The sequence below is a fragment of the Falco naumanni genome, chromosome 14 (assembly GCF_017639655.2).
Source record: "Falco naumanni isolate bFalNau1 chromosome 14, bFalNau1.pat, whole genome shotgun sequence".
Classification (NCBI taxonomy): Eukaryota; Metazoa; Chordata; class Aves; order Falconiformes; family Falconidae; genus Falco; species Falco naumanni.
The window spans coordinates 15,382,732-15,399,477 of NC_054067.1; the positions used below are offsets into that span (position 1 = coordinate 15,382,732).

The 16,746-nt window shown below is 39.7% G+C and overlaps 1 protein-coding gene across 6 annotated transcripts in view; it reads left to right on the plus strand.

Moving 5' to 3' along the window:
* The window catches only part of LOC121097237 (integrator complex subunit 6-like), a 41,887-nt gene extending 27,009 nt beyond the window's left edge, over positions 1–14,878 (plus strand). For 2 of the 6 annotated variants that reach the window (XM_040613950.1, XM_040613949.1), the window contains exon 11: positions 5,566–5,660. Coding sequence is in view for 2 of the 6 variants with exons in the window: in XM_040613947.1 (XP_040469881.1) it covers positions 5,566–5,660; positions 6,407–6,517; positions 8,199–8,414; positions 8,898–9,021; positions 9,594–9,736; positions 10,105–10,336; positions 11,091–11,483; positions 13,350–13,443; positions 13,867–13,966 (1,508 nt within the window). In the remaining 4 variants the exon portion in view is untranslated. Of the gene's footprint in view, positions 1–5,565; positions 5,661–6,406; positions 6,518–8,198; positions 8,415–8,897; positions 9,022–9,593; positions 9,737–10,104; positions 10,337–11,090; positions 11,484–13,349; positions 13,444–13,866 lie in introns of those variants that run through there. The other 4 variants (XR_005830875.1, XR_005830874.1, XM_040613947.1 and 1 more) reach the window with 4 other exon arrangements.
* Positions 14,879–16,746: the final 1,868 nt, after the last annotated feature.

A 16,746-nucleotide genomic window follows, 5' to 3' on the forward strand; every position in this document is an offset into this window, starting at 1 on the left:
TTAGGGTGTGGTGTATCCAGGTTTTGCAGTTGCTCTTGTAGCAGCTAATTTTTTACTGGAAGATCAGATGCAGTGTTTGTCATGGGTGTTGGGAAGAGGGAATTCCCTGATGCAGTTTAGAGCAGTAAGGAGGAGTTAAGCAGTGAAACAGTCTACATTTCTTCCCTGCCCAAAGGACCAGTGTTTTTTTTCACCCCCATAATGAAATTACTTTCTACAGGAAAGACGGTATGAAAAGGTGCTGTGTGTGAATAACTGCCACAATTATTGTGGTTATTAGGGTTCCGGTATAAAGGTAATGGCAGAAAGAAGAATTTCCTGGGTGCTACTAACCCTTTTAGTTGCAGATGCTGTAAGGCTTTTTCTTGTTCTGGTTTTTGTGGGTGTGTTTAGTGATACAGAGTAACAGTGGAGCTGAAGAGAATTAACATTGACTCTGACTGTCTTACACAGATTTTTCCATTCATTTCTAGAAAAAAGAAGCCCCACAACACAGTTCAGGAATGCTTTTTCATAATGCTGGTCATAACCAAAAAAAGAAATTTGTGCTTGCTGATAATTTGCATGTGTCTCATATAGTTACCCATGTAGCGTAATAACGGTCCCACAGGGTGCAAGTAGGATACTTCTAGACTAAATCAGCGTTTCTGCAAGTTTGTGGCTACTGAATTACTGCAGCAGATCTGCTAGCTGAAAAGCCATCACTGATACTAAATGAATTTCCCTATTCACTTTGATGTTGACATTTGCAGTTCTGCTGTGTCTTCCCTCGCAGCTCTTGTCTTCCCCCTGCCTTTTTTGCAGGGGTGTAAAGCTCTTCCTACTCTTTGGAGAAAGGCATTTTTCAGTATGTGTAGTGCTATTCTGCAGCTTAGTCACCTGGTGTCTCACATCTTAAATTCCTGAAGGTTTAAAGGAAAATGCAGAGCTTCAATGTTGCTTGAGTTATAAAGGGGGTGCTTTCTTTAGGATGCAAATACTGTGCGTTCCGTATAGTTAACACAAACACATACACAAAGTGTTACGTTCAGATCTTGTTCCAGGACTTTGTTTTTCCTTGGTGTCTAAGGCACGGTGGAATTGAATTCTACAGAATATACATAAAACACAAAAGCAGATCTGGCCCCTTTTCTACTTAGCAGTGCAGAAAACAACAAAGGTGATAAACCAATCTTTGATGACTCTCACCTGGATTAAAAAGGATGTGAGAAATTCCAAGCCCAGGAGAAGCCTGCTCTATTCGGCCACTGCCACCCATACTGCTGCATCAGTGTGGTTCTGGTGGCTACTGCCTTACTGGTAGAACATTGTGTTGGAGGACTGGGACTTGTCTTGGGATAGTGCCATGGATAATCTCTCTCTGTTCCTTCTAGTGGCTCTTTCAGACCAAGCCAAAACCACTTCACAACGGTATTATTTGCACTGTCTTATCAAGTGGCTTATATGTGTTCAACCTTATAAACAGCTAGTAAGATGCTTAAGAATATTTTTTTCTTGCATTTTCGTTTTCCTTCTGCATTTTGAGCAGGGGAAGTTTTATTTCTGTTTTTGGAAAATTATGTAAGAGCCCTAAAGGACGAGTAAAATAGGTATGCGTGAGTAAGCTTGCAGATGATACTTGAGCAAACTGAAACGAGATGTAGTGGTCTGTGACTGAAAGAGGTAACTTGTACCACATCCTTCAGATTTGGTGATTTTATATCTCTGCTTCAGCAAGAGTGGATTTCGGAATGCTGTAGCTTTTCCTAGCTTGTAACTTAATGGGTCTGCTTTTAGAGTCTGAAGCTTTGAAAGGGAAGGAGCTAATTAATGAAACTTTGTAAAACGGTGAAGCTGCACAGTCTGTGTGTTGACCTGACCCATGCGCCATGGTAATCTGACTGTCTTGACAAAAATTCTGGTCTCTAGCTCTTTTACAGAGGTAAGACAGACCATGTGGGATGTGCTGTTGCAGCTGAGAAGCTCCTTTCTGCTTTCATGGGAAAGGCTGGAGAGGCCATATGAGTGGCTTGGGGTGGTGGTTTGCTCTGAGAACTGAGGAGGTGGGGTGCAGTTCTTGTATTTTTTTGTTTTGTTCAGTGTGAGGCAGACTTCTGAAGGCCGAGGTTTTCACAGGCAGATGCTGACGTACTTTGCTGAGTACGTTTGGCCCACAGATTGCAGAAATTTCCTCTTGATGGATTGTTGCCTTTAACTGATCATAGCAAAGCTATGATCGTTCAGATATCGTTCTGTTTAAAAGCAATTGTACAGCCAAGTTTATAAAGTAGAAGTTGAATGAAGGGTTTGAGAGTGAGCTTAGCAAAGATGAGGTGTACTTCTAAATGCTCCTGCCTTGCCTCAGATGTTTCTTTGGCTGATTGTAGCTGCGTTAATGGGAGGACAGGCACTGCTGTGTTATCAGAGTAATTATTCCCTGGGATTGTCAGCAGAAGCAGTAGCGAGTGATGAAAACACCACGAGAAGGTGGTTGATACCCTTTCTCTGTGGGTCTAAATATGCAGAAGGACGAGCATTTAGAAAATGTCTGCCTGTGAAGGACTGCAATGTGGATGGTTTCCTTTGATGCTTTTACAGGCTCTCCGAGAGAACCTGCAAGTAATGATTTTATGTTTTGGAGACGAAGGGCTGCCTTTCTCACAAATGTGAACACAGCATGCTGTGGTACGGGGAGGGAGAGCCAAATGTTTTGAATCAATTGAAAAAGTGTGCCATAATACCTTTTTTAATGGTGGGTACTATTTCACATTGTAGTGCCTTATTTTTGGCTAGATTGTTTGCAGGGAAGGATACTGTTTTCCATGAACGTAAAATCATGTCTCTACTGCTTAAAACAAAAGAGTGTATCTATTAGTGAAGAGGTATAAAAAAGCTCAGAGAACTATAGGAGTCAATAAGGAATAGTGGTGTGCTTGCTCAGGTGGAATTTGATGTGGGTGGTGATTAAAAAAATAAGTTTTACTTGGGAGTTAACATGGTGCAAGCTGTCACTCAACTAGTCTGTTGTCACATGAACTGTTCTTGTAATTAGGCTCCAGCTGAACTACTGAAACTACCTGCTGACCATTCTCTTATGCTCTTACTTCTTGGTGGGTTTTTTTACTGTTCACTGAGCTTGAAAGTTCATCAAGCCCCCTTTTGTGTAGTTCTGGGTATTAAAGATGTGTGTGGGTATCCTGTTTGTCACAATGTGGTGGTTTCGCACATTAATCTGAAGTGGATAAAGACTTTCACCACACAGTTTTAAATTAACTGGTCTGTCTGTAGTTTTACCTGATCTCTTGAACTGCTGCAGCTGCGGCCCTTTCCCAATTATCCAGTGCTTTTAGATCCCTCTGAGTTTAGAAGTGAAAGGAATTCTGCATTAAATGGACTATACAGAGAGTAGTACCTGAAAGTTAATAGATCGAATTCAAGCTAACCTGCAAAAGGATTTTACAATACTTTTGGATTTTATCTACAAAAATCTGGGATTTAATATATGAAGGACATAGTTAACTGGGTTACTGATTGTTTGCTTATTTATATAAATGATTATGTGCAGCCCAGGGCACAGTGGAAAGTACATTTCAAGTGCCTGTGTTGCAATCTGCTGACAGTGTATGTCTCAAACTCTCCCGGTAGAGGCAAGGTAAGATGTTGATGATGATGTTCTCTTTGAAACTTGTGGCTGTGTTTTACCACCGTGACTGCCTTCCTTTTAGAGGGTGAGTTCGTGCTCTGGGGATGCTCTCATTTTAAATAGACAAATCTTTGCTGAAGCTCTGCTTAGATTTGAGAACTTGGATAGCGAAGATCAGGGAGGTGTATTGGCATTTGAGTTCTCAGATACGGCTATGCTGTGGATTACGAATCATAGCTAGCTGAGCATTATGAGCATCTGTGCTATTTAAGAGTAGTTGTGCAGTTGAACTGCAGGCATTATATACTGGTCCAGCCTTCACAGTGCAGGAAGTGAGACAATAATAAAGTGCTGATAAGAGGTTTAAGGTTCAAGGCGTACTCGTAACTAACTTGCAGACTTTAAAATATTAGGGTGTACTATAGTACTGAACATTTTACATTTTGAATCTTTTTTTACTTATTTTGGGAGAGGGATATAGTTTTAACTTCCATTTTGCTGCCAAAAGCTAATAGGCCTATAGGATAAGAGTGGATGTAATTTTGTATTTGCCATATGTCATGATATCATCACAGGTTCTTCTGGATAATAGTGCTAAGCATATGGTATATTGAGATTTTAAATGGAGTTCTAACTTGTCCTTTCCAACTCCACCCCACTTCCTTCAGGCCAGGAAAGAGAACAAGTAGCATCTGTAGTGTGCTTTTTATATGTGATACAGAACTCATTTAGATTGGAAAATACCTGTAATTGAGTGTGGTTTGACTGAGAACTTGGAAAATTGTATCTTAACATCTGTTCAGTTTGTGCAGAATACCATGCAAGTCAAATTTTCTTCTCCAAATATATCTTCCTGAAAGCTCAGTCTGGAGAAAACAATTTCCTTGCTGCATCTGTCTTTCGCACACCCTCTTCTGTGCATCTCTGTCTCCTACAGCTCTCTCCAGTTAATTTTTGGACATCCCTTTCTCCAGTCCTGCATATCCTTCCATTAGCCTCACTTTGCCAGCATATTACAGCCCTACTAAGGAGAAGCTTTATTTCAGTTTATAATTTGCAATTTTGAATGATAAATTGCAGGATACTGTGTTCGTTTTTGATGTTGGGAGGTCACTGTTGCCGTTTATAGCATGCGTGACAAATAGGCACATGCTTCAACTCAGTGATCCCTAAACGACCGTATGCACACCTCTAGTGCAAGCAAGGTATTTCTAAAGTGGTATCCAAAGGAAATAATCTGTCTGGTTGCCCCTCTCTTAAAGGGCAGCTGTTTTTGTAGCTAATCACTGTCTCTTATCTGTGTCCGTGGGAGAGTTTGCTGCTCTGGCAGGAGGCAGGCAGTGTGGCTGGAGGTACACCCGTTTGCTCAAGGGCGGCTGCTGCTGCCGCCTGCAGAATCCAGCAAAGCTGACTAGAAGGACTCCCTGTTCTGATGTTTATGGGTTTTGGGGGGTTGTTTTTTTTTTTTCTTTCCCTTTGATGCCCAAGAATGTTTTTTTTACTGGAGACCAGAATTCATCATACAGGTTGAACAAAAGAAAGCTGGGCTGAATACGGAAATTGAAGCAAATGGGTGGTGTTTGGTTTTATCAGGTACAGGGAGTCCCTGATGATGCCAGAGAGAGGCAAGGGAGGTGAAACGCTTTAACAGGTGGATCTGTTGCAGCTTCTGTGTTGCAAGTAGTTGCAATTTAAGTCTGGTGTACCTTGTAAGTTTGCTTATAATGAGGACTTGTTCTGGACTGTCTACTGCAGCTAGGACTGGGGATTCACAATCCTTCAAACCTAAGATTAAGAACAGTTTTTATGGGGAAGGTCCCCTTGGGAGATGGGTGGAGGGAGAAAAGAAAAAGGGGGGAAACCTGGCACGTTCAGTTTTGGATTGTGCTAATGGCTTGGGACTATATAAATGAAACCTTCTTTTGTTGTTTTCCTTGTTGCAGATGACTTGTTTAAGGTTCACAAACTTAAGCCAAATTTGAAGTGGCGACAAGCTTTTGACAACTACTTAAAAACAATGCCTCCTTACTACTTACTGGTATGTTCCTTTCTCATTTCATCCTGCTGGGTATAATGGCTGGTGTGACCAGAGTCCTGTGCATCATACCTCTTACTAGTAAATTTTGTTTACATAATTAGCATGACATTTTAGGTAGTAAACATTTTGCTTTGCAGAGGTATGTACATCAGGTCAAATGTTTCTAAGAAATAATAAATTTCTAGTAATGTTGAGTAGCAGTAACTATATTAAGATATTAAATGTATTTTCTGTACATTAAATGTTATATAAGCTTTGATCTAAAGTACTTCAGATTGTTCAGAGAAAACCAATTTGGCATTTTTGTAACTTTGATAAGGGAAACGCAGATTTGTTTGTTAATGAGGGTGTAGTGCTAGAACTTGGGAAGCTGATACTAAGAGAACTGGCTGGGCCAAATAAAGGGTGGGGGGAGGCACTGTGTCACCTTTTACATGTAGCTTGGACAATGCACCTCAATATGGACTTGCATCATCCCGGCTATTCTGGTACTGAAGCCTTTGAGTGGAAATTGCCAGCGGCACCACGCTGTGTGGTGTCTTGGTGATGTGGCATAACGTCCATTGCGAGCTAGTTAGACTACCAAACTCATGTCACATGTTATCTGAATAGACTTGAATTTTAGTGGCCAAAAGTGGAAAAGCTAGAGCACTAATCTATGTGCCTTAGCTTCCTGTAATTGATCTTATAAATTTTTTTTTTAAAGACTTATTCTCTTACTATTGTGTATTTTGTTTTCCTTATAGCCATTAAAGAAAGCCCTAAGGATGATGGGAGCTCCAAATCTGATATCAGATAATTTAGATTGTGGACTTAGTTACAGTGTTATCTCTTACCTTAAAAAACTCAGCCAACAGGTAGTATTGATAAAACCTTTGCAATTAGAAGTGCGTTGATTATTTAGTTTGTGGTAATCTTATTATAAAGCAGTTAATCCCTGTGGGAGTTCATATGGGTGTACAGCGTATATTAATTGAAGATTGGTGAGAATTACCACCACAAATATGGATGAATCCGGAGTGGTTCTGTAGCCAGTGATTGTGCCTTCTGTAACTGGTGGAGAGGAGTGCGAAGGAGACCTTTTTGGCTATATTTTAAGTATCTGCTAGACCATTAAACTCCAAAGATTATCACTGATTGGATTCGTGACTGCTCTTGCCATTGTTTTTCACAGCTGAAGTCAGAGGCTTGCTCTCAGTCTCATGTTTATTTCCATGTGTCCCTTGGCAATGTGTATGTTCCAAAAAAAGGGCATACGTTCTTGTCCACGGGGAATAAAATCATAGCTCAAGCTTTATATTTGAGCTTCCTATTTCCTTCAGGTCAAATTCATTCTGTGTGTTAAGTGTGACCTGGTGGGAAATAGTCCTACATATCTTTTTCTCTTCGTCAAGAATGCCATTTCATGTGCAACTGTCTCTGAAAGCCATGCCTGCTTAGCACAAATCATTCTTAAAACAGTAGTTTAATGTGTAGAAGTCGGTGGGGAAGCAGTGCAGCCTTTAAAATCAGAAAGAAAAAAATCCTGCACCTTAAAGAATGCACAAAATACATTCCAAAAGCTTCTGAATTACTGAGCATCTATTAGACATACAACTTCCTGTGATATTTTGGTAACTTAATGATACGAAAATTCATATTATTTATCTGCAATATGGAGTTGGAATGGCTTGAGACGGCTATGTTGTTTTCACAGACATTCTTGGCACTTGAAACAGTTTAAATGTGTTGGATGCATTATAAGCTCCTGTATAGGGACAAGCAATTCCAGAATTCTGCTGTGCTCCTCCTGTCTTAAAATCAGTTTCCCACAAGCAATGAAGCAAACTCAGCAGAGAATGAGATCTGGGAAGTGGGTTGCAATCACTGTGGGTTTTGGGGTTTTGGTTGGTTGGGGTTTTTTGGAGGTATTGCAAGTGGGTAAAAATCTTACTTTGAATACAGTAAAAGCTTAATACAGTAAAATTATCTGTAACTATAATAAGAAATCTGTGCTAATTGAAGAAGTAATATGTTTTTAGAAAATTGCTGGTGAAACAAATTTTATTTCTCTTAAAAACTTCTCTCCCTTACGTTGCATACAGTACAAACTGTAGTTTGTAGGTTGTTACAAAAATGAAGTCTGAAATTATGTTACTGTATCTGAACAATGCTGTTTAAGATGCAACTTTACAGTAACCTAAGGCATCCCACCTTCTTGCCCCCCTCCCCTCCCCTTTCCCTTCAAACATATTTCTTCAGGGACATAAAAGTAAGTCACAGACTTGCAGCAAAATCAGGGATATTCACAGACCTCCTACTGGCATATAAATTTAGATACACTGGCTAAATATTTTTCCCATATGCTAGCACATTAGGATTTCTTTCTACTTGAGATCTAGTCTGTGTAAATCCAATATATCCCTGGGTAGGTAGTTCTCCCGATTGAGAAGTTGGGAACTAAATTTATAGTTTTATTCTGTTAGTGTACTATGTGTGTTATACTGGAAATGTGCAATGCCTGCTGATTCTTTAACTGATGGTGTGATTCCATTTTAGACAAAAATAGAGTCGGAACGGATAATAGGTTCAGTGGGTAAGAAAGTTCCACAAGAAATTGGAATAAAAGTGAAAAATCACTCCAGTGGCCTCTCCTTGGTACACAGTAGGGATTTTAAGCAACTGCTGCAAGGGATCACTGGGGAATCTCCACTGAGACTGGCGGAAATGAATGTTAAAGAATTTGCTGGCTTCCACATAGGACTTTTAAACAAGGTAAACAGCATAGTGATCTTGCATGATTAAGCAGTTAATCTCATCTGTTTTGAATGGGTAACTTTTATGGACTTGGTGTAGAAGAAGGAAGTAAACACTTTCACTGAATTGTGAAGAGTGTAGCACAGACGTAAATAGTGAGAAGAGTAAATGCAATTTTTTGCACTTGATTTTGGGACACTGTTTGAAAATCCCGTGGTAGTAAACAAAGATTACTGTGTTTTAAGTGGCAGTCTCTGCAAAAGACAACTAGTGTTCATCGAGGAATTAACATGCTTATTGTTAATGGAGCTGAAAGCCCTAATGCTGAATAAGGTCTTGTTGAAAAGACAGTCATTGAGTCTGCTGTATCCAGTTATGAAACTCAGAAGTTACTTCAGAATATTTTTTTTAATACTTAACATTATTACAGTTCATAGAGGAATTCCTCTGCATGAGGACTGATAGGTTAACTGAATGTTACCCGTTTTGTTATAAAACTAGGATTTGAAGCCACAGGCATTCAGAAATGCATATGATATTCCTCGTCGCAGTCTTCTAGACCAGCTAACTAGAATGAGAGCCAATCTTCTGAAAACACACAGGCTTATCTTGGGGCAGGATGAAGGTAAGTAGCCACTGTTCTTCGTTAACCATTTGGTTAGAGTACAGCTATTAGTTTTTTATTCCCTGAAGTAGTGTTTTCTATCCTGAGTGTGGGAGCAGAAGTGGACATTGCATCATTTGTTGAGTCAGTCAGCGTCCTTTTCTTGACTCCAGAGGGGATAGAAGGAAATTCTTGCCTTCTGTCATGTGGGATGATGTGCTTGCTTTGAATTTTAAAAATAAGTTTCATGGCAGAGCTTTCCCATATGCTAGGGTTCAGTAGACGTATTTTTTGTAGCAATGGTGGCTTAAAGGAGAGAGGGGCTTATGGCATTTTACCCTTGTTAGGTGCTGGTGGTTTAAGATGCAGTTGTTAGCATAGAAATCAAACTTGTTTATTTTTCATTCTTCTGCCAATTAAGTTCAACTCATGCCAGCCTTATTTTCAAAATTGTAGTCTTCAGCTCTTCCTCCATAGTGAAAAGAAATAGTAATTTCTAGTTCTTAAATGCTAACACTTGCAGTTGAAGTGTGTGAAGTCTATATTGCCTTACTTTTAAGGTAGACTAAATTAAGCTTCTTGTTCTGTTGTAGACTGCCTTCATAGTGTTCCTGTTGCTCAAATGGGAAATTATCAGGAATACCTGAAAATGATGCCTTCACCCCTTCGGGAGATTGACCCAGATCAACCAAAAAGACTTCATACATTTGGCAATCCATTTAAACAGGATAAGAAGGTATGAGGAGCCACACTATCTGCTGTATCTTTATATTTAACATGGCTTGAAATAATTGCTGAGTAGATTTTTCTCTCCCACAATTGCATTTGTTGCTAACCCTGGGTAGCTCTTCTATCATGTGCATCTTTCACGTGGTCCAAGAGAAACATGTAAAGAATTACACTGATTACAGTGGCACTGGTCTGTCTCTGGTTACAGTGTACATTAGATATCTCTGTTCTGAGAGCTGTAAAGTGTTTTGAAAGTTACCTGGATTTTATCACAGAGGGACTTACTCCATCAATTAATTGATAGAACAGTTTCTATTCTGTACTGTTTTAAAATGTTGTGGTTTTGTGTGTGTGTGTGTTTTTTTTTTTTTTTAGGGTATGATGATAGACGAAGCAGATGAATTTGTTGCTGGGCCTCAGAATAAGATTAAGCGTCCTGGAGAGCCCAATACTCCAGCGTCACTAAAGAGAAGGCGTAGCATGTCACCACTGTTGAGACGGCCACAGTCACCACCTGTCGTAACAAATCATGTAGGTGGGAAAGGGCCACCCTCTGCTTCTGGATCCCCATCTTATCTGAACCTCAAAGGCATCCCAGCAAATAAAGGTATATTGAGTTGTAGTACAGCAGCTTGCATGGTCACAAGTGGGAATATCTGTGTTTAAAAAAAACACAAACAAAAACCAAACCAAACGCAAAACACACACACACACCCCCGTGCCTCTGTGTGCTTTCTGAATTGGTTCAAAAGGGTGTATCAGTGTGTATGTATGCTTTAGTGTTACAAGAACTGAGTTTCTTTTGTTGGCCTAGATAAAGACTGCTGCTATAGCTAATGGTCTGGAATAAAAAAATAATTTTTATGTACTGTTTTTTTTAAGAAAATAATACTGAACCTATTGCTAAAACAGTTTGGAGGTAGCAAGGGTTTCAGATCAGCTTTTAGTTCTCATCTGTGTACTCTGTGCTGGAGAAGGAAAGTTGAAATATGATTAGGTTTTAATTTCCCACAAATACAGATTTTCTTACCCACCTATTGCAGCAGATGGAGTCGGAGGAAAAATCTGTTAGCTGGACTTGGGGGAGGGAAGGAGGGAAAGCATATAGTATGCCAGAAGTCATAACGTTGCAATAGGAATACAGAAAATGGTGACTTCATAATAGTGATAAAAGATGGTAACAGTCCAAAGAGAAGTATTCCTTTGGTTGTGTCAAAGGTTGAATAGAAGTATTGGAGAGTTCTTCAGCACTGTGATATCACTACACAGTACTTCAAACAAGAAAGGATACAGAACTGTTTCCTCCTGGTTTTTTGATACTGCAGTTACGCGCTAGTAAGATACATATTTTTAATTTGTAGATACCAATAACAGTGTTGTCCAAGATGGCAATGGAGAGAAGAAAGCAGAAAATTGTCAGTCACTGGAAAAGGAAATGGATGGCTTACCTGTGCAAATGGCTGCTTCGGTTCCAGCTGCTGTGGGAGAGGATGAAATGTTACCCAATGACTTAGACTCTCTACCTGTTGAATTCAATTGTTTAAGCGAAGATGGGTTGGATCATAAACCTGGTACCAACGCGCTTGTTCGAGGGCCTCTAAATTACAGTGTGACTGGAGATGACCAAAAACGGGCGATGGAGTCTACTTCCGAATCTGTGCCAAATTCATTTAAAATAACACCTATGATGTTGGAGGGAAACAATGCTGATATCAAAATTAAAGTGATGAAAGAGGTTCGCAAACCTGGAAGAAGTAAGTTGTGGGTTTGGTTTTTTTTTTTTTTCAATTAATGTATTACACATGGTGCTAGAGAGAAGACTCTTGAAATAAGGAGGTATTCTCAGTGTACATACAACTTCAGATTCTGAGTGATTTCTGATTGCGTATGAACAATGGAGGGACAAAAAAGGAAGAAAGTTCTTACATGCTGGGCAGGTGAGCTGAAGTTTAGACAGCAGTACTTGGGAAGTTGAGTGCCAAGTGACCTTGTTTGCCCTTGAAGGTAGTTTAGATGGTACAAATAGTACCCTGTGAAAGCACCTTTTAGGGGTTCTGGTTTTGTTACTGATGATCTAATGAGACTGGATAGACTGCCTCATGCTGCACCGCACTTTGCATACGTGTAGTGTAGGTTGCTCCGTGCCTGTCAGTACTTCCTTTGGAGGGCAAAGGCATACGTAGCTGCAAGGGTGCGGCTTGTAATATGTTTGAAAGGGAATCTTAACAGATAATAGTGAAGTGATACTTCTTTTTATTTTGTGAGACAGTGTAATTACTGATGGAACACTTTGCAAACTCTTATGAACTGAAGACTAAAAATTAATTTGTTTTTTTTTCTTTTCCTGTAAAGTTTGATAACCCCTGAAAATCTAAAACGTTGTGAGGAAAGCAACTTGCCTCCTCAGCTTTTGTTACATGTTTTGCCTATAATTGGATACAGGATCAAAACCAAAACAGTAATCTGAAACTCCAACTAATGTAGATGCTGTAGGATTTGCCATAGGCATAATCTGTCTGGTTTTTTCTTAAGTCCCTTATGTAGTTTGTCTGAATTATTTCTACAAATTAAACTACTGAATATTTTTCTAATACATTGTCAAGTGCCAGTAATTAGTATAATGAACTGTTCTTAATTCTTTTGTTACTCTGATCTTGCATTGCTTTGCCAAAACTTCATATTTTGTTGAGGCATATAGTCACTGTGGCAGAATGAGGCTACTGAGAAGTGAAGCCATTTTTATGTTGCATCTGTATTTCATTTTTAAGATGTTTTAAAACTTCCTGTTTGGGTATGTCTTTTCTTACTGTTTTACAAAGTGGCCTCATCTAATCTTATATCAAATTCATGTCTAGTAAAAGATGATGTAGAGTAAAATAGTACAATGTTCAGAATGAGTTACCTGCCTTACTGCAGAGTTCAAGTGGTCATCAAAAAAAGAAGCTAAATAGTAGTGGGTTAGATATACACATATATTCACATTTCTGACCGTATATCCTCTCTGTACCTGCTGCATCACTCTGAGCAGGCTCTTAGTCACAGCACCATAATATCTTCATACTGGGTTCAACTTCGGAAAATACTGAACCAGTGCAATATTTTAATTTGTTTCTAATTTAATGTGCCCATTTCATTCTTTTGCTGTGGATGTATTTCCTGTGTACCATATTAACTGTGCTCACACTAAGCATTGATAATTATTCTGAGAGAACTAATCCTAACCTGTGCTTTAAGAAATGACAGCTCAAGGTTAAAAGAGGGCTTGGTTGGCCGTATGTGCATATTAACTGATGACACTGTGGTCAGGGAGATACGAAGTTCTACCTAGCCTGCATTTTTCTGAGGACAGATGTTTGTAGCTGCTGCTCTCAAAGAGAACCTAATTCTTTGGTGCCATGTTTGAATACCAGATCATCAGAATCACTTCAAATTATTGGCATCACCTGCTTTCTGTGCATAAAGCTAACGTGGGCTTTTTTCTTGCCTTGCGTGTATTACCATACACAGATGCATGAAACAGGGCTTTGTTTTTTCGTTTGGCTGTTAAGTTTTATTGCAGATGCATTTACAAGATTTATTTCTAATGTATGGTTGGATTTTTATCTTTTTTTTTTTTTTAGATTATGAAAAGATTTTCTCTCTTCTTGAGGAAGTACAAGGACCTATGGAAATTCAGAAATATTTCATTGAATTTGCTATCAAGGAAGCAGCAAGGTTTGTGTAGATACAAATTATTCCGAGTCATAAATTAAATGTTAATTTAGGTCATGGTAGTAAATCGTGAACTTCTGCACTGACAATATTTTCTTTTTGACATACTTCAGTTCCTATAGTTGTTCTAGTGGTCAAGCTACCATTATATTTTTCGTAGAGTAAACTGTCTTCACTTAAAGTTTAAACGTAAAATAGAGAGGTGGGTTGTTACTGAAGACCAATCCAAAATCTGGGTGGGTTGGGGAAGGGTGGTTGTATTAAACTAAATTTTCTGGTCATTCTAATGCCAGAAATAAAGCAAGCTCTTTCATACTGGAAACAGAGAGCCTTTGGTAATATGATTTGTCATGGCTGAATAGTCTTGAGTTATTCAACTGTATTTTTTGAAGAAAAAAATTAAATTGCTCTCCCTCTCTTCTGTAGGTTTAAAAAACGGGTCTTAATACAACACTTAGAGAGAATACTAGAGGAACTAGAGTTCAACAGCCTACCCAACAGAGTTAATCATGTCAACAGTAGATAATAATATACCAGCCAGACGAATATGGACCAGGAATGAGTTTGCTGTGCCGCAGAAGAGTGGAAGAGGATGTAGCTGCTGCCCTCACCATCTTGGCAGCCAAGTGATTTTACTGTCGCAGTCTGAGAAGAAGCAGTGGAGCTTTAACTTTAAGAACCTCTATCGGCAGAAGCTGGGCTATAACCTTAAGGATTTGCTATGAAAGGTGTGGCTTTTTTCCTGTGGAGGGTGCTATTTGCTCAACAGGCTGAAGAAAATAACTATTGCTGCCCCTCCTGCAGGTGATGAGAATTTACTCATTTGAACGCTGTCATTAGACATTTACGTGCTATAGGCAGCAGGTTGCACTAAAATGGGGCACTGTCAAATGCACACACTGTCTGCATCGTGGAGAGAGCCCGTGTGTTCCCAAAAAAAACCCTCCCAGAAACACCTGCACTGGTAAAATTGCATGTTGCCACCACAGAGACAAGGGTCCTGTTCCCAAGAACTGCTAGCCATGCCTTTAAACTTGAGATTCAGTGTAGATTGAGAGTAAAGAAACTGCTATTGTGTTAATGAAAGCTAAAGACAGCCCTGTGACTGTTACCACCCGATGGTCACTAAACAATCTACCTCAGACTCTCTTCTGTTTTGTCTGCAGACATTATGAAAGTGCACCTGAGGCTTCCCAGGTCCCCGACTTCAGTTCTCTTTCATCCTGTGAGGAGGACGGAGATTCTTCAGGTGGCCTTGGCACACGCTGTGCTTTGGAAGCACTAAAAGGAAACGCTTTTAAAAACGTGTATTTTAATGTTCATACAAAAGAGATTATTTTGAACAGTATTGTTACCAGATCACTAATTTGATATTTTAACTGTATAATTTTTTTGGAACATATGTATATATAAAATAAACCATTTTATTAATTTTTAATAAGTGCTAATCTGAGGAGTCTGTAGCGGGCAGCACTGAGTTCCTCCAATTACTGTTACCAACAGACTGCTAATATTTTTGTAAAACCAGTGAGTAGTGCAGCTGTACTGCAGCTGAACCTGATTTTGCATACCCTGAAACACAGCTTGTGGTGATAGTTGCAGAATGTGTTCGTGCCCTGGAGCACCTGCCCCATCACTCCGCTTAGCCTGCGTGGGGTGCACATTTTTACTCAGTATTAAAGGCACTAAGTTCCAATTTACCAAACCCTTGGTTACCTGAGCTAGTATCCTCTCCTCCGTTCCTCTTGCTGTTTTGTCCAAAGGTAATCTTATAGATCACAAAACATACAAAGAAGACTGAAGCACCTGCATGTAATTATTTTTTTTTCCTTTAAAGCAGTAGCAATAATGTGCCAGTCGTAAAGCAGCTCTTCGGATAATTGTGTATTTTCAGTTGTTCACACGTAATATCCTCTCATCCTCTAACAGCTTTCTTTTGAAGACAGGTTGAAGTTGTGCTCATGTTAACTAGCTCTTTACCTCCTACCGCAGATATCCTAGAGATTCCAGTTGACTAGCCAGCGCATGAGAGGCAGGGAAGCAGATTTTAGCTGGTGAGCCTGTACTTCTCTGTTCTTACTGGTATTTTTAGTATTAGCCAGCCTGTGAGACATCTTTTCCATCCTCTCTGAAGCAGTGGCCTTCTGGAAAGATGCAGTTTGACCATTGGAATTCTGCTAGTGAAATTTAAGAAGAAAACAAAATCCAGCAACAGCAAATCTCTATCACACTGTTGTATGAATGAAGTGATATAGGGAAAGGCATTGCTATAAACGTACCTAATTCTTCTCTTAGAAGTAGATTTTATTCTTCTGTACAGCCAAACATTTTTTTAAAAAAACAGGAATACCTTGGAATGATACAAAGGGGGATTCACTCCTTCAGAATCGTTGTCTGGAAGCTGTATGTTGCCATGATAGACCTCCCATGGCTAATGTTGGACTCTTCAAGGGAATTTATTTACAGAGGGTTAGCTATACTGTGCATATTTCATTTTAAAATGGCCCGGTTGCGTGGATCAAGTTGCATGTAATACGCTATTTTTGAAATAGTAGGTGGTAAGAGGAGACAGCTTTCTTCAATATAGTTAATGGCTATTTAATTTTCTTTCCTGATGCCAGAGACAGTCACTTGGTCATAGTGTGTCTGAGCAGGGGCTGAGCTCTTAACTAGTGACCTTGTTAGTATGTAAACCTGCTCTTCGACGTGATGCAGTTGGCTGCCAAATTTGCTACAGGAAGCTGGTGACTTTCATTCACTTCTTTGGAATCTTGTCCTTCGGAAGCTATCAAAATAGTCCATTTGACTACAAGCAGTGAGAATTTTTCCCTTACCCCACCGTTATTTTATCTGAATAAACTGAATCTGGATCAAAATACCGGAGGGAAAGAAACTTTATAGTGAACTGGACATGAGTCTTCATAAGAAGGAAGGAAGATGTGCCGTCCTCACAGGTTGTGTCAGTGAAGAGGTGAAGAAAAAGGAGCAGCAGTAACTCATCCAAGAGCGCCGAAATGTGTCCCGAATCGACCACAAAATGAACATCGCTTGCGTAGGAAACAGTAAATGCTCCATGACTGCGTTAATGAGACTCTTAACGGAGGTAACTCGTCGTAAGACAAGCGGCCGTGCTGGATGTGGGTGAAATGTGCGTTGAACGAACACAGCCGCGAGCTTTGAATAGCACACTTGGACGTGCGACCGGGACAGCCAGGAGAGGTTACGGGAGTGTCAAGGCTTGCCTTTTCTGGGTAGAGACCATGACCCCACAAGCAACAGCTGTGTAACTGAGAGCATGTCTGGTCT